The 17,470-nt window shown below is 38.8% G+C and overlaps 1 protein-coding gene across 1 annotated transcript in view; it reads left to right on the top strand.

Annotated features, from left to right (window-relative positions):
• MACROD2 (MACRO domain containing 2) overlaps positions 1–17,470 on the top strand; it is a 2,334,919-nt gene that overhangs the window by 2,226,734 nt on the left and 90,715 nt on the right. The window contains exons 15-16 of the mRNA XM_018056932.1: positions 4,018–4,092; positions 4,352–4,444. Coding sequence (XP_017912421.1) covers positions 4,018–4,092; positions 4,352–4,444 — 168 coding nt within the window. The remainder of the gene's footprint in view (positions 1–4,017; positions 4,093–4,351; positions 4,445–17,470) is intronic.

Raw genomic sequence — 17,470 nt, forward strand, 5'->3', positions numbered from 1 at the left:
TCAGCATCAGTCCTTCCAATGAATATTCAGGGTTGATTTCCTTTAGGATTGACTGGTTTGATCTCCTTGCAGTCCAAGGGACTCTAATTCAAAAGCATCAGTTCTTCAGCACTCAGCCTTCTTTATGGTCCACCTCTCACATCCATACATGACTACTGGAAAAACCATAGCTTGAACTATATAGACTTTTGTCAGCAAAGTGATGTCTTTGTTTTTTAACGTACTGTCTAGGTTTGTGATAGCTTTTCTTCCAAGAAGCTAGCATCTTAATTTCATGGCTGTAGTCGCCATCAGCAGTGATTTTGGAGCTCAAGAAAATAAAATCTGTCACTGTTTCTGCTTTATCCCCATTTATTTGCCTTCACTTCTTGGGAAATAGATGGGGAAACAGTGGAAAAAGTGTCAGACTTTATTTTGGGGGGTTCCAAAATCACTGCAGATGGTGATTGCAGCCATGAAATTAAAAGACACTTTCTCCTTAGAAGGAAAGTTTTGACCAACCTAGATAGCATATTGAAAAGCAGAGACATTACTTTGCCAACTAAGGTCCATCTAGTCAAGGCTATGGTTTTTCCAGTGGTCATGTATGGATGCGAGAGTTGGACTGTGAAGAAAGCTGAGCACCGAAGAATTGATGCTTTTGAACTGTGGTGTTGGTGAAGACTCTTGACAGTGCCCTTGGACTGCAAGGAGATCCAACCAATCCATTTTAAAGGAGATCAGCCCCGGGTGTTCATTGGAAGGAATGATGCTAAAGCTGAAACTCCAGTACTTTGGCCACCTCATGCAAAGAGTTGACTCACTGGAAAAGACTCTGATGCTGGGAGGGATTGGGGGCAGGAGGAGAAGGGGACGACAGAGGATGAGATGGCTGGATGGCATCACTGACTCGATCGACATGAGTTTTAGTGAACTCCGGGAGTTGGTGATGGACAGGGAGCCCTGACGTGCTGCGATTCATGGGGTTGCAAAGAGTCAGACAGAACTGGGCTACTGAACTGATTTGCCTTGAAGTGATGGGACAAGATGCCATGATCTTTGTTTTTTGAATGTTGAGTTTTAAGTCAGCTTTTCACTCTCCTCTTTCACCCTCATCAAGGGGCTCTTTAGTTCCTCTTTGCTTTCTGCCATTAGAGCAGTATCATGTGCATTTCTGAGGTTGTTAATATTTCTCCTAGCAGTGTTGATTCCACAACAAGGCTGTGATTCCCTGAAAGGGGTTAGAGAATGAGGCTCATTCAGACCAGTGAAGTTTCCATTGACATCATTCTCCCAGTAGACAAATGTCAGGGATGACTAGGAACTTTACCAGGGGACATAACCTCATATAATGCCAAAGGCGGAATCTAAGGTATTAGTACCTGTTGCTGTAGTTTAGTCGCTAAGTCATGTCTCACTCTGTTGTTACCCCATGGACTGTAGGCCACCAGACTTCTCTGTCCATGGGATTTCCCAGGCAAGAATGCTGGAGTGGGTGGCCATTTCCTTCTCCAGGGGATCTTCCAGACCCGGGGATCAAACCTGCACCTTCTGCATTGGTAGGTGTATTCTTGACCACTGAGCCACCAGGAAAGCCCAAGACAGTATCTAGGGGAATTTTTTTGGGGGGGTGAGGAGGGCTTTTTTTCCTAAAGATAATGAAATGGAAGCCTAAAGAGATGGTAATTTGCCTAAAACATTCAATTCTTCCTCCAAGATTCTTTGCAATAAATAGAGCACATGTAGTGCTTAGCCTTAGTGCTTTGTTGCAAATGGAAGTAAGTTACAGTCCCTAATTACTATTTACTGACATTGATGAGCACTATAATGGAGGGCCAATTAACTAAACATTTATCGATCACTCTTTATTAGTAGGTGTTAGGTAGAGAAGCTTCCCAGATGCAATGGTAAAGAATCTGCCTGCCCATGCAGGTGGACATAAGAAACGGGTTTGATCCCTGGGTCAGGAAGATCCCTTGGAGGACTAAATAGTAACCCATTCCAGTTTTCTTGCTGGAAAATACCACGGGCAGAGGAGCCTGGTGGGCTATAGTCCATAGGATTGCAAAGAGTTCAACACAACTGAGCAACTGAGCACGTGCACACACTAGGCAGAGAATTAGGAATAAAGCAGTGTGTAACATCACAGTGCTGACAACCTGATAAGGGAAACGAACGCAGATACAGCTATGTTACAGTGTGATGAGAATGAGGAATAGGTGAATAAATAGCATAAACAAATAGGCAAAGGAGCTCAATGTGCAAAGATGTGACCACTTTGTATGGTACCCAGAGGTGAAAAGGATGGAAATGATTTTGGGGGGTAAAGATTCTGCATGGCTTCTTCCCCATATAAAGACTTTTGGGGACTTCCCTGGTGGTCCAGAGGCTGAGATTCCATGCTTCTCAGGTGGCACTGGTGGTAAACAACCCGCCTGCCAATGCAGAAGACGTAAAAGATGCAGGTTTGATCCCAGGTCAGGAAGATCCCCTGGAGGAGGAAATAGCGACCTACACCAGTATTCTTGCCTGAAGAATCCCATGAATAGAGGAACAAGGGTAACAGTCCGCAGGGTCACAAAGAGCTGGATGCAACTAAAGTGACTTAGCACACAGCACACTGGTGGTTTAGGGGTTAAGACTCTATGTCTTCAGTACAAGGGGCATGGGTTTGATCCCTAGTTGGAGATCTAAGATCCCACATGCTGTGTGGTGTAGCTGAAAGAAAAAAGACTTTTATATCATGACATAGTCCAATTAGACTATGTCTAATTGGAATTCTCATACATTTCTGGTGAGACTATAAAATGGAACAAACTCTTCAGAACACCATTTGTCAGGAGTTAGTCTAGCTAAACATATGCGTTGCCTGTTACTTAACCATTTCACTCCTGGGTTTATACCCAAGTGATATGTATACATATGTCCCCCAAAAGACATATACAAAAATGTTTTTAATAGTGTTATTCATTTAGCCCCAAACTGAAACATATTCATACAATGGAATTAATAGACATCAGTGATAAAGAATAGGCCATTGATACATGCAGTGGAAGGATTAATCTTACAGAAAACATATAGTAAAATACAAAAGAGCACACACTGTATATTCTGTTTAGGTGAGCTGGGCGCATAAACTTGTCTCATAGGAGACACTGCAAGTCACATGGTCTCAGGCAGGGAAAGAAGATCTTTTCTCAGAAGTAGAGACAACTTGGAAAAATGATGCATCTCCTTTAGGGACGTACACAGGCTAAGAGCCCATGAACCTCTGCTTCAGCTTTGTACCTGTAACCTCTAGCTCTGGAATGTTTTTTTTAAATATAACAGTAATATCCTTAGCATAAAATCTTTCATTAAAATAATGCAAAATGGACAAATTTCATTTTCTTCTCTTGGCCCTTAAATGTTCTAAACTCCACAGGGGAGAGGAGGAAAACCCAAGAGGGTGGGGGAGAAAATGCTTTCCTAGATAATCAGCCTTGGAGTAATCAAGAGTTGGCTGAATTCCCTCCTGACCTTTGCTGTATTTAGTAGGGTTTTGTAAGAATGGTTGAGCTATTAGGTGACCCCCATCCCTGTGTGCTCATATTACTCAAGTTTTTTTATGCTCTGCTGATGGAAGAATGAAAATACAAGTAGTATTTTAATTTCCTAGGAATCCTCAATACAGAAAGATCTATATAATAAAGAGAAATTGAATATAATTAACCCATGCAGTCTAGAAATTCTTCAGAATTTTGACTTCCAGTTTGTATCCATTGATGTTCAGTGTATTGATTAGCTAAATACTAATTACACCAATCAGTTCAAAGAGAAGTTTTTTGCCTGCATTATCTGGATATTTCTCATTAACTAATCAATATAAATTTGATAATTTACAAAATGAGATATTCACCTTCGGCTTTGGTTCAGAACTGTTCTCTGCCTCTCCAGGCATGATCAAAGCATGGTTTCTGAATTGATTATCTTTTCAAACCAGGGATAAAGCTATGGCCATCCATGTCACATTTATTTTTCAATCACTGTTCTTAACAGGGCAAGAGAATGATTCAACGAAGAAAGAAGTAAAACTTGAGGCAGAGTCCCAGAGTTCCTGTATGGAAACAGAAGGTACTGAAACCAGAATATATTGTTATCTGAGGACGAGGTGACGCTGTGTCGTGACTTCTGTATACACTGGTGTGTGTGAGTAGGGGGCGTGTGTGCTTCTAGGCAGTGATTCCTGGAGAGTGGCTCTAGTGCTCTCCTTATGTGACCGTTGAAACTTGGAGGGGAAAAAAGAACTTTAGCTTTCTGAGCTTTAGTCACTGGTTTCTCACAGATTCCAACTAAAACATCTCTGAGCGTCCTTCTGTCTCATTCTATTTAGAGCTTTCATCAAACCAAGAAGATGCCATGATTGTGGAGCAACCAGAAGTGACCCCACTAACAGACGACCAAGAAGAAAATGAAGGTGAAAGAGGTAGGACTGCTCTTAAATTAGCCGGTCAAGAATAGAGAGTTTCTTTGGATTCCTGCCTAGAATCCAACCATCAGCATTATTCTCCTTCAATTGCAGACTGTCAAGGGGCAAAATGAATATTTCTTTAATTCTGAACTTACTTTTGAAAGTAAAATAAAATCCATCCAGAAGTAGTGAAAGAAGATACTTGTAACAGATTTTCATTCTTTCAAGGAGTATGAGGATGTTTTTATTATTAATTTAGATTCATTTTTTTAATTAAAATTTTGAGAAAATCTCTAAGAAACAGATATTATGAACTAGGTGGATGAAAGTCTTAGATAATCTGAAATGGCTTTAAAACAACTAAATTAACCTTTCGTATTGATTTCATTCTGTCATCCTTCATATATTTGTATAAAATACACACATTGTATGAACCTTCTAAATTATGTTTGTCCACTAATATTAGGATACAATAATATTGAGTACTGATTAAAACAAAAAAAGTGAGCATTATACTGATTTCAGAGAACATTAAAGGAATGATCACTTTGTCAATTTTAATGTAGCATTTGGGGCAAGAAGCCAATATATTAAAAGTGGACATTAAAAAATATCTTTAAATTTATCAAAGAAATTTATTAAAGAACTTAAGAAATTTAAAAGAATTTAAAAGGAGCTAAGAATGGGAAGTAAAAAATGAAATAGTTTGTCTCCTATATGGTATCATGAATCATAACATTCTTAAATATGTGTTTGCAAGGTAGTTACAGAGTAATAACTTGACAGGCCTTGTTTATAGAACACAGTGATCAATTTTGTTTCCAAATGAAAATGCAGACATGATCTCAATTGTAAAATCAGGTCAATAGTAAGTACAGCTTCCAAACTGCAAACTCTTTTTTGGCAGCAGCATTGACACAGTTTAATTACCAAGTCATGTTAGTGATTTTGAGACCTTGTTTTTTTTTAAATCCACTGCATTTAGAGCACAATATTCTTCTATGTCTTTTGTCTAATGACCTTTTTTCTAATAGGAAATCCTAGTTCAGACTCATGACACTGTGTTCCTGGCAGGTCAAATAAATATTTGGAGAATTTATGTCTGACAATGATAATAGAAAATTGATACAACCCTCGCTTGAAATGCAGATACACGGCCTTGCTCCCTTTGTTACTGTACGCAGGTCCATATGCCCAGCTCACAGTGAGGCCAAACAAACGGAAATGTCAGAGTTCTGAGCAAAGAAGGGTTTATTGCAGGAACATATAAGGAGAACAGGTGGCTTATGCTCAAAAACTCCCAAACTCCCTGAAAGGTTTCAGCAAAGCATTTTCAAAGGCCAGATAAGGGAGAGGAATCCAAGGGTGTGTAATCTGTCTACAGCAGAAATTATTTACTTTTTATGCTGTACCTCAAGACATGCAAATGAGGAACATCAAACAACTGGTTCATTGTCCTTTTTTTCACTTGGCCTACAAGGGGAAAAGTCCGTGCTCAGCACACGCTGACTTGTCACCCTTCTCCCAGTGGTTTCTCCAGCACGTGGCGTTCCTCTAGCTACTGAAGAGCTCAGTTATCTCCCATAGGGATCAACGCCAATCCTCTTCTCCAAAAGGAGGGATGGCACATGAGGAAGAAGTGAGATCAAATTCTACTACTTGCTTGTATCAACTGTGAAGTTGAATTTCTTTGTTAAGGGACTCCTCTGGTGGTCTCTCAACTTAAAAAATCATTCACATCCTGTAAGTTGAGAGTTATAGTTTGGAGAAGGCAATGGCACCCCACTCCAGTACTCTTGCCTGGAAAATCCCATGGACAGAGGAGCCTGGTAGGCTGCAGTCCATGGGGTTGCGAAGAGGTGGACACGACTGAGCGACTTCACTTTCACTTTTCACTTTCATGCATTGGAGAAGGAAATGGCAACCCACTCCAGTATTCTTGCCTGGAGAATTCCAGTTGAATTTCTTTGTTAAAAGACTCCTCTGGTGGTCTCTCAACTTAAAAAATCATTCACATCCTATAAGTTGAGAGTTACAGTTTACTCCGTGGGAATTTTCAGGACTTCAAGCCCAGGAGACAGCACCTTAGAGAACTACTCCAAAGAGGCAAAACAGGTAGCCGGCTTATATAGAAGTTTTGCAATAAAGGGCAGGTAGTCTGAACATCAAAAGATTATTGTTAATTAAAGGTAAACCAGATATCTCAAGTTAAGGAATTTAGCACTTTTCTATGTATGGGAAGATACATAGGAGTCTGGGCTCACCAAAATCATCCCTTTGATACACACCTCCCCTGTCCAGGGCCAGTATCCTGTATTTTCACATCCCAAGTTTCCTCAGGGCTCACTGTGGGGAGTGACTGCAAGGAGTAGCTGCTAGATGGCAGGTATTCTCTTTCCTGAGTTTTGTCGGGGCTCACCAGCTCACTGTTGGCAGTGGCTGCAGTTGCTGATGACCACGACATCGTTTGTTTACTGATATGACAGGGAATACTCCATTCCTTAGTCCCGTGGTTAAGAGTCCATGTTCTCACTGCAGAGGCCATGGATTCCATCCCTAGTTGTAGAATCAAGATCCCCCACCCCTGCAAAAAAATATAACTTCTTTGTTATATGTTCTGCCTTGAATTTGTTCTTGTTCAGTCACTAACTTGTGTCTGACTCTTTGGACCCATGAACTGCAGCACATCAGGCTTCCTTGTCCTTCACTATCTCCCTGTGTTTGTTCAAACTCATGTCCATTGAGTTAGTGATGCCATCATCCTTCTCATCCTCTGTCTCCCCCTTCCCCTCTTGCCCTCAGTCTCCCCCAGCATCAGGGTCTTTACCAATGAGTAGGCTCTTCAGATCAGATGCCCAAAGTATTGGAGCTTCAGCTTCAACATCAGTCCTTCCAAAGCATATTCAGGGTTGATCTCCTTTAGGATGGACTGGTTTGATCTCCTTGCTGTCTAAGGCACTCTCAAGAGCCTTCTCCAGCACCACATTTCAAAAGCATCAGTTCTTCGGTGCTCAGCCTTCTTTATGGTCCAGCTCTCACATCTGTACACGATTACTGGAAAAACCATACCTTGGGCTGTATGGAGGTTTGTTGGCAAAGTGATGTCTCTCCTTTTTAATATGCTGTCTAGATTTATCATAGCTTTCCTTCCAAGGAGCAGGTGTCATTTAATTTCATGGCTGCAGTCATCATCTGCAGTGATTTTGGAGCCCAAGAATATAAAATCTGTCACTGCTTCCACTTTTTCCCCATCTATTTGCCATGAAGTGATGAGACCAGATGCCATGATCTTTGTTTTTCGAATGTTAAGTTTTAAACCAGCTTTTTCACTTTTCTCTTTCACCTTCATCAAGAGGCTCTTTAGCGCCTCTTCACTTTCTGCCCTTAAAGTGGTATCATCTACATGTCTGAGGTTGTTAATATTTCTCCTGGCAATCTTGATTCCAGCTTGTGAGACATCCAGCTCAGTGCTTCATATGATGTACTCTGCATGTAAGTTAATTAAACAGAGTGACAATATACAGCCTTGATGTACTCCTTTCCCAATCTGGAACCAGTCTGTTGTTCCATGTCCCGTTCTAACTGTTGCTTCTTGCCCTGCATACAGATTTCTTAGGAGACAGATAAGGTGGGGTGGTATATTTTTGTTTAAATTTGAAATAACCTAAAGTTAACCACCTCTATCATCTTATTCCTTGCTTCAAAGTAAGAGTTGAAAGCTGTTCTGTTGCCTATAAGGAAAATAAAGGAGGGAAAAGGAAGTGATAAGGATTGGGGGATAGATTTCGGGTGTGATGCCTTGGCCCTGCCCCCACTGACAAGCTGGATGAACCTGGGGGCAAGTGATTTAAACTTTCAGTGTCTTAGTTTCCTCATCTGTAGGAGGGTGATAAAGTACCTGTCACGTGTGGTTGTGATGAAACTTTAATGAGTTAACACTTGTAAAGCAATTCCAACAATACCTGACACATAGAAAGCATACCTTAAGTGTTTAGTATTTATCATAATTGGATAAATTGATGACAAAGTCAAGAGAACCCGCATGTGGAGTTCCTCAAGTCCATTCCTATTTTGAAGCTGTAAAAATTTCACATAGTCTACATTATCCTTCAACAGCAAATTGTTCTGCCCATTTCATTCTGAGTAACATCTACTACAGGCTATTTTGGTATATGTGTTTAATCCATAAAGATAGAACAATTAATGAAAGGTTAGGAGACACTTCTCTGTATTCAGAATTTTATTTTTTGTCAAAACCTCCATCTTCTCTTTGAGAAATGCTGATTCAACCATAATTTCTATTTTTGTTCAGGTTTTTTAAAAAAATATTTATTTATTTGGCTGTGCCAAGTCTTAGTTGCAGCAAGTGGGGTCTTTTAGTTGTGGGATCTAGTTCCCTGACCAGGGATTGAGCCTGGGCCCCCTACATTGGGAGCACAGAGTCTTAGCCACTGGACCACCAGGGAGGTCCCTAATTTCTATTTTTTGAAAGATGGCATTAATTTATTGGTAGAGCCAGAGATTAAAAGTAGCGAATAAATTCAAAGTTGTAGAATGTTCTTTAGCTTTCTTTTGTTTCATATAGTACTGTAGAGTCTTATTTGAAAACATTTTGGGAATATAGTTTGGAATTTTGTGTATATTCATAATGTTTCTCATGGAAAGTTGCATTAAGAACCTCTCTAATCAGCAAAAAAAAATAAAAAGAATATTCTGTTAAATTTCTAGGGAAATTGTTTACAGCCTTAGAAATATTGATTCTCTTTTGAGAATCTTTTGAAGGAAAGAGAAAATAGTTTGAAAGTGGTTCCTTTCAAAACATTCCAGACTAGGAAAAATGTGTCTATAACCTTTACTCTCATTTTGTGGCATTCTGTAAGATTAGAAAATATACTTAATCTTTAGGATATATCTTTGATGGCTCCCAGGTATATGGGCACAGATGTTGTAATATTGTTTTGAAGTTAGCTCTACCAAAATATGAGTTTTAAAGAGAAGTGAAAATATTCAGCAGAAGTTCATGCTGATAAAATTGCACAATAGCACAATGGACATGTCCCTAGGAGACCTGAAATACAAAAATTTCAACAGGCATAAAGTGAGGTTTCACATATGGCAGCTTTTCTCATATAGCCACATTGCCTCTTCCTAAATGAGTCCAGTTTTATTCTTTCCCAGCAGGATCTGTGCACATATGAAATCCAGTAAAATAACATCATTTAGGTTAATAACCAAATGAGAATGTAACCCTCTAAATCTCTTCTCAAAAGGATCTCTTGTTTTAGCATAAAATAGAAATTTAGCCAGCATTAAAATGTTTTTCTGAATATTTTTATTTCTAGTTGAATTTAGAAATATTTAATATAAAATCTTAACTAGATCAACAGAGTATCATTATTTTATCTCATTTTAACTTACATTGCATTATGAGTATATTGGACTTCCTCTCCAAGTATTATATAGAATGCATGCATCCCAATTATTTTTCTTGTATCCATAAGTAAGTATAATATGAAGTAGTAATCCTTTATTTACTTTGGGGTGATCAAAATGTTGATGGAGATTTAAGGTATATTATGATCCAAGATCTTCTTAGAAAAAGATGAATATTGACAGGCGTGCAAGTGAAATAAAAGGCAGCAATAAATGTAAATTATCACATCCTTTGGCTCATGTCTTGGCCTCTGATGAATAGGACTATGAGACTATGTGTGGAGAACCATGGCTTCTGGCTCTGGTTATGTGGTTGCTGGCAATTCTTTACCTTTTATAGATCCCAGTTTCCAGGGTAGTAAAATGTCACACATGAACTCATTAATGCAGGGATGATAGTCTCCAGTTTTGTAAACTTTCTCAGAAGTCCAGCTCTGAAGAACCGCATTCTTCTTCTTTTTTTTCTTAATGAGATCACAGCTTCCATTTATCTATAATTGGCTGTGCTGGGTCTGTGTCCATTTATCTATAATTGTTGGCTGTGCTGGGTCTGTGTTGTGACAGGTGGACTTTCTCTAGCTGTGGCACTTGGGTTTCTCTAGCTGCAGTACAAGGGCCTGTCTGTTGCTGAGCACAAGCTCTAGAGTGAATGGCCGGCGTAGCTGCAATGCACGAGCTTCTCTAGTTGTGGCACATGGACTTAGTTGCCCTGAGGCATATCGGATCTTAGTTCCCTGACCCGGAATTGAACCCATGTCCCCTGCATTGGAAGGCAGATTCTTAGCCACTAAACTATCAGAAAGTCTTGATGAAACAAGAGGTGATGAGATGGGAGCCAGTGGTCATCAATATACTGAGGAAGCTAAACTTGTAGGTTTTACTCAGCTTTATTCTATTGCATCCTATTGATAAAAATACAGAGGTGTCCTAGACCAGACAAAAAGATCAGCCATATTAACTTATTTTCGTTCAGGAATTACTAGCTGTTGAATTATTAACCAATTTTGGACAGCTAGGAACTCCCTGAAGATACTTTAAGTAGGATAATAAGGGCCACTATCTCAAATTAGATTGACACACAAACTCTTTCTTAGTTCACACGAGAAATTTTTCTTGTAGTTCCTCTGGCCACTGTTTCATCTTTCAGAGAACACACAGAAAACCACTTTCTCTTCTGCTCCTACCAGTCAAGTTCCTTAGGGTTTTGTTTTGTTTACAAAATACCACTACACAGCCCTTGGTGTTTTCCGGTATTGATGGGATTCTTACATCACTGATAGAGCCCTCTCCCCTCTTCTTGAAAATCAGCCTGCACACCAGCAATGAAGCAACAACATAAACATGCAATGCCTGTGACAGTCAAGCGTTCATATTCCAGGCTGTGCTTTCCTATAGAGAATCATGGTTCAGGCACATTTTTGGTTCATGCCCAATATTCTATGAAATTTCATCTTGATTAACTTACTGGAATTTAATGTTTTCTGAAGGTCTTTGTATCTTTTCAAATGAAGTCAACTTTAGTAATGCTGCTCATTTCACACTGGCAGTACTATGATTTCATGTTCAAAGGCAGTTTCATTTTTAAATAGTTTCTTTTGTTACCAGTCTTATTTCCTAACCATGTTTTGTAGCTAGAATTTGTCAACCAAAATTTTATTTTAGAATCTGAGATAAATAATAATGCTGGTGCCTGTAAAGCCACGTGCTTCAAACTGGGATTTGAACCCATATGCTAGGACTCAAACCCAGGCAAAACCCTAACTGGGACTTGAACCCACAGTCTTTTAATTAGAATCACTGTGACTCTAGTGTCCAGACTTACTGAGACTCAGGTTTACTGTGTCATCACAGAAGGAATTCAACGAGAGGCAAACTGATTCATAAGAAGTAAATGTGTTAATATAGGATGCTTGTGAAAGGCGCAAGTAGGCAGGTGAGGCAGCTCTGCTTGGAGGATTAAATGAGCTCCCATTTTATAATTAAGGGACAATAAAAGTGAAAGTTGCTCAGTTGTGTCCAACTCTGCGACCCCATGGACTGTAACCTGCCCCATTCTTCTGTCCATGGAATTCTCTCCAAGCAAGAATACTGGAGTAGGTAGCCATTCCCTTCTCCAGACAGATCGAACCCAGGTCTCCTGCATTGCAGGTGGATTTTTACCATCTGAGCCACCAGGGAAGTCCACAAGGTAAAGTGGGGCAGGGAAAAAGTCCACCTCAAAGAGAAGTGAGACTTAGCTCAATAGCTCCTCCTTTGTATCAGGCAGGAGTGTCTGATCCTATGAAGTCAGACTGGGATTGGTAGCACTTACATCAGTAGACCAGTGGTAACATTTTTCTTTCACCTAATGGCCTGGGGCATATCTTGTGCTTTTATTTATGGCTTTAGAGTTAAGTAGGCCTGCTTTATTGTACAGTGTTCAGGTAGATTTCTTGAGCAATCATGAACTTACAGTGGTCTCCCAAACTTTCCTAGGTTTCCCTTTTTTGTCTATAGTCCCCTCCTGGAACTTCTACAGCTACCTGTATAACTATCCTATTCTATGCCTATCACCTATTCAGCTTTTCTGAATATTTTTTTAAGTATTTAATGAAATTTCTTATATTGGTAAAGTATACTGAATATAAAAATATTTTAATTTAAGTAAAGTATTTAAGGCTTCTACATAGCTCTGTGTATGTGATATATACATATAGAATCAGTTCATGCAAATTCCACTGTATAAGTAAAGATACAATGTTTTATTCACATTTTACATTTAAAATAATTTTTAGAGTGCAAATTTTCTTCAGGCTTATCCCTCAAATAAAAGTATAACCTATAATTTTGAAGTAGAAACAAAAAAGATATTAACTGCTACAATAATAATTTTGTGTTCCATAATGTAGTAGGTGTATATATGTGTGTAAATTTAGATTAAACACATGTAAACCTCATATGTCGCTTCTCAAGAAGAAAGTATATATTAGGCCAAGTCCCCCAGCTTGCTATGATCATCTTGTTTTTAAAGAGTTATAAAAATTGCCCTAAACCTCCATTTTACATGTCAGAGAGGAAGAACCACACACCTAAGTATATGTTAGGCTCAAGCGCACATGAGTAGTGATAGTGTCAGTCGCACAGTCGTGTCAAGTTCTTTGCGACCCCGTGGACTGTAGCCCCCCAGGCTCCTCTGTCCATGGGATTCTCCAGGCAAGAATACTGGAGTGGGTTGCCATGCCCTTCTCCAGGAGATCTTCCCATCCCAGGGACTGAACCCAGGTCTCCTGCATTGCAGGCAGATTCTTTACTGTCTGAGCTACATGGAAGCCCATGCAAACATTATGATTGAAATTTATAATTACATAAATCTTAGGATCAAAAATTATAATCCTTACTCTATCCCTATCTGGGGAGTTTTGAGAGAACTTCTTTTAGCATCCAAATTGTTTCTGGATCCCTTTTTCTTTTTAACTTTGTGTCAAGCCTAGGTTGTCTGGTTTTCCTTGTGGCTTATCAAAGTAATTTGCAAAGATAAAAAAGATCTCTTCCTTAAGTGGAATTCTATCTCTAGGTGTTGAACATTTTATTTCTCTCTGTTGCATTAGAGTTCTGTAACTCTCAGTGCATAAATTACCTTAATTCTTATTTTTTCCTTTTCCAAAACAACTTTTTATTGAAATATAGTTGATTTATAACATTGTATTAGTTTCAGGTATACAGCAAAGTGATTCAGATATGTGTGTGTGCGTGCATGTAAATATTCTTTCAGATTCTTTTCCATTATAGTTGATTATAAGATATTGAATATAGATATAGACATATATACACAGTAGGACCTTGTCTATCTATGTTATATATAGTGGATCTGTTAATCCCAGACTCCTAATTTATCCCTCCCTCCCTCTTTCCCCTTAGGTAACCATAAGCTTGTTTTCTGTGTCTGTGAGTCTCTTTCTGTTTTGTAAGTAAGTTCATCTGTATCATTTTTTTTATATTCCATGTGTTAGTGATGCCATTTGGTATTTCTCTTTCTCTGTCTGACTTATTTCCCATGATAATCTCTAGATCCATCTATTTTGCTGCAAATGGCATTAATTCTTTCTTTTTGTGGCTGAGTAGTATTCTTCTGTCTATATGTACTGTATCTTCTTTATCCATTCACCTGCCAATAGACATTTAAGTGGCTTCCATGTCTTGGCTATTGTAAATAGTGCTGCCATGAATATTGGGGTGCATGTATATTTCTGAGTTACAGTTTTCATCTTTTCCAGATATATGCCCAGGAGTGGGATTGCTGAATCACATAATAAACTCTATTTTTGGTTTTTGAAGGAAACTCTATTATTCTCCATAGTGGTTGCACAAATTTATATTCTCACCAACAGTGTAGGAGGATTCCTTTTTCTGCATACTCTCTTCAGTATTTATTATCTGTAGACTTTTTGATGATGGCCATTCTGACCAGTGTAAGGTGATACCTCATCCTAGTTTTGATTTGCATTTCTCAAAGAAAAGTTATGACCAACCTAGATAGCATATTGAAAAGCAGAGATTTTACTTTGCCAACAAAGGTCCATCTAGTCAAGGCTATGGTTTTTCCAGTGGTCATGTATGGATGCGAGAGTTGGACTGTGAAGAAAGGTGAGCACCGAAGAATTGATGCTTTTGAATTGTGGTGTTGGAGAAGACTCTTGAGAGTCTCTTGGACTGCAAGGGGATCCAACCAGTCCATTCTGAAGGAGATCAGCCCTGGGATTTCTTTGGAGGGAATGATACTAAAGCTGAAACTCCAGTACTTTGGCCACCTCATGTGAAGAGTTGACTCACTGGAAAAGACTCTGATGCTGGGAGGGATTGGGGGCAGGAGGAGAAGGGGATGACAGAGGATGAGATGGCTGGATGGCATCACTGACTTGATGGACATGAGTCTGAGTGAACTCTGGGAGTTGGTGATGGACAGGGAGGCCTGGTGTGCTGTGATTCATGGGGTCACAACGAGTCAGACACAACTGAGCAACTGAACTGAACTGAACTGAATACCTTAGTGATGCTGAGCATCTCTGCATGTGCCTATTGGCCATTTGAATGTCTTCTTCAGAGAAATGTCCATTTAGGTCTGCCCATTTTTTTTATTGAGGTGTTTGTTTTCTTGACTTTGAACTATTTGTGTATTTTGGAAATGAGTTCCTTCTCGGTTTCATTGTTTGCAAATATTTTCCCCTAGTCCATAGGATGTCTTTTCATTTTGTTTATGGTTGCCTTCACTGTGTGAAAGCTTTTAAATTTAATTAGGTCCCATTTGTTTATTTTGCTTTTATTTCCATTACGCTGGGAGATGGATCCAAAAAATTATTGCTGCAATTTATGTCAAAGAGGATTCTTCCTATGTTTTGCTCTAGGACAGGGGTCTTCAACCCCCAGGGTTATGGACTGGTACCAGTCTGTGGCCTGTTAGGGACCAGACCACATGGCAGGAGGTGAGTGGTGGGCAGAACCAAAACCATCCTCCCCCTGCTTCCATCTGCGGAAAAATTGTGTTCCATGAAACCAGTCCTTGGTGCCAGAAACACTGGGGCCTGCTGCTGTGTGAGTTTTATCCAGGCTTATATTTAGGTATTTAATTCACTTTGAGTTTACTTTTCTATATGATATTAGAGAATGTGCTCATTTCATTCTTCTACATTTAACTGTCTGGTTTTCCCAGCACCACTTATTGAAGAGATTGTCTTTTTTCCACTGTATATTCTTGCCTCCTTTGTCAGAGATTAATTGACTATAAGTGTGTGGGTTTATTTCTGGGCTTTTTCTCTTGTTCCATTGACCTATGTGTCTGTTTTGTGCCAATACCATACTGTTTTGATTACTCCAGCTTTATCGTATAGGCTGAAGTCAGGGAGTCTGATTCCTGCAGCTCTTTTTTTCTTTCTCAGGATTTTTTTTTTTTTTTTTTTTGGCTCTTCAGGGTCTTTTCTGTTTCCATTCAAATTAAAAAAAATTTATTCTAGTTCTGTGAAAAATATCATTGATAATTTGATAGGGGTTGTACTGAGTCTATAGATGACACTGGGTAGTATGATCACTTTAACAATATGTATTCTTCCAGTCCAGAAACACTGAAGTACCTTCATACTTAACAGATGTAAAGAATAGTTGTTATTTGCATATGAACATAATATTACTTTACATCTATCAATACTATTCTTAAATATTTCGAAATTAGCCTCCTCTCAAACAGTGGGTATAATTGTTAACATTTGGTGATGCATTCATTAGATCTGCCCTCTTCTCTAAGATATTAAATCATGATAAATTATAATTTTCATGAAGATAAAATCATGGTGTCTCCATACTACACATACAGTCAGGAATACTGAATATATCCATACATATACACGTACAGACATAATTCAGGAATATTGACATTTGAAAGACTGGTTAATATCTTAAAGGGCAGTAAAATGTATTCTTTCTTATTCACCAAACAGAATGCATTAGCACTGCTGTGAACAAGTCTCTTTTTCATTATTATAAGTTTTCTAAAAGGTAACTCTACCAGTAAAATAGTCTAGTTGTAGAAAGTGAAAGAGGTCACATCGTACAGAGTCAAATAATCTGCAGCCCTCTGCCTGCAAATACTAGACCTCCCAGGACTCTCAGCAGCATCTCCCTAACTCAAGAAGCCTGCTGGACTGTGCACTGTGGTCTGGAAAGTTTCTCTAGATGGTCAGCGGGGACAGCACAGGGCTCACCTCATTTCCTTACTCTCAGGCATCACTGACACCAGATTGTAATATTAATTGGTGCTTTTATTTTCCATGAAAATGGAGAAATGTTAGCATACTTTAATTTACCTCATCTCAATAAGTGCCATTATTGCAATGTATTTTAACTCTCAGTCTATCTTAACCCCCACAGTACATTATTCTTATTATAATTATCATTGATTTGTACATCACTGTTCATTTAGACTTATCCAATAATTGCCATTTACCTTGTTTATAATTCCTTCCATCATCTTTGGCCATCTGGGATCAATATCCTTCCACTGGAAGAATACAGAAAGGCCATGAGATAACAAGACTGACGCATGCAGGTCTCATCTATAAATTGAGTGCACTGGATAACTAGGGATTATAATAACAGGGATGTGTAAAAATGTTCACTGACACTTTGTGGTAAAGACCAAAATATTGTCAACCCATTTTTTTAGCATATAACCTTAGAATTAGGTATTAGCTGCTGTATCTGCTTTCAAAGATCACAGAAGTTCAATATCTATTTCCATAAAAGAGCTTTTTATATAACAAATAGCCACCGACTTATATCATATATATAGGGTAAAATATTTATTTTACCTGGATTTAGACTTAACCGCTTGACTCATCAGATGAAAGAAATTCTGTACCCTATTGATTGTATAAAAGGTATGTCCATTCTGATTTGGCTTTCAAACTTAGTGCTACTTTTCTTTCTGTTTTAGAAGGAAACTCAGTTTCTTTTCATTACTTTTTATACATCAGGTGCCTTCATTTCAGTGCAGTATGTAAAGAACAGGTGGTGTAAGGAGTACTTTGAATGTTAATTATTCTTTTCATTTATTTCACTGTGAGGATTTACCTATCAATG

This window comes from Capra hircus, chromosome 13, assembly GCF_001704415.2.
Source record: "Capra hircus breed San Clemente chromosome 13, ASM170441v1, whole genome shotgun sequence".
NCBI classification, from domain to species: Eukaryota; Metazoa; Chordata; class Mammalia; order Artiodactyla; family Bovidae; genus Capra; species Capra hircus.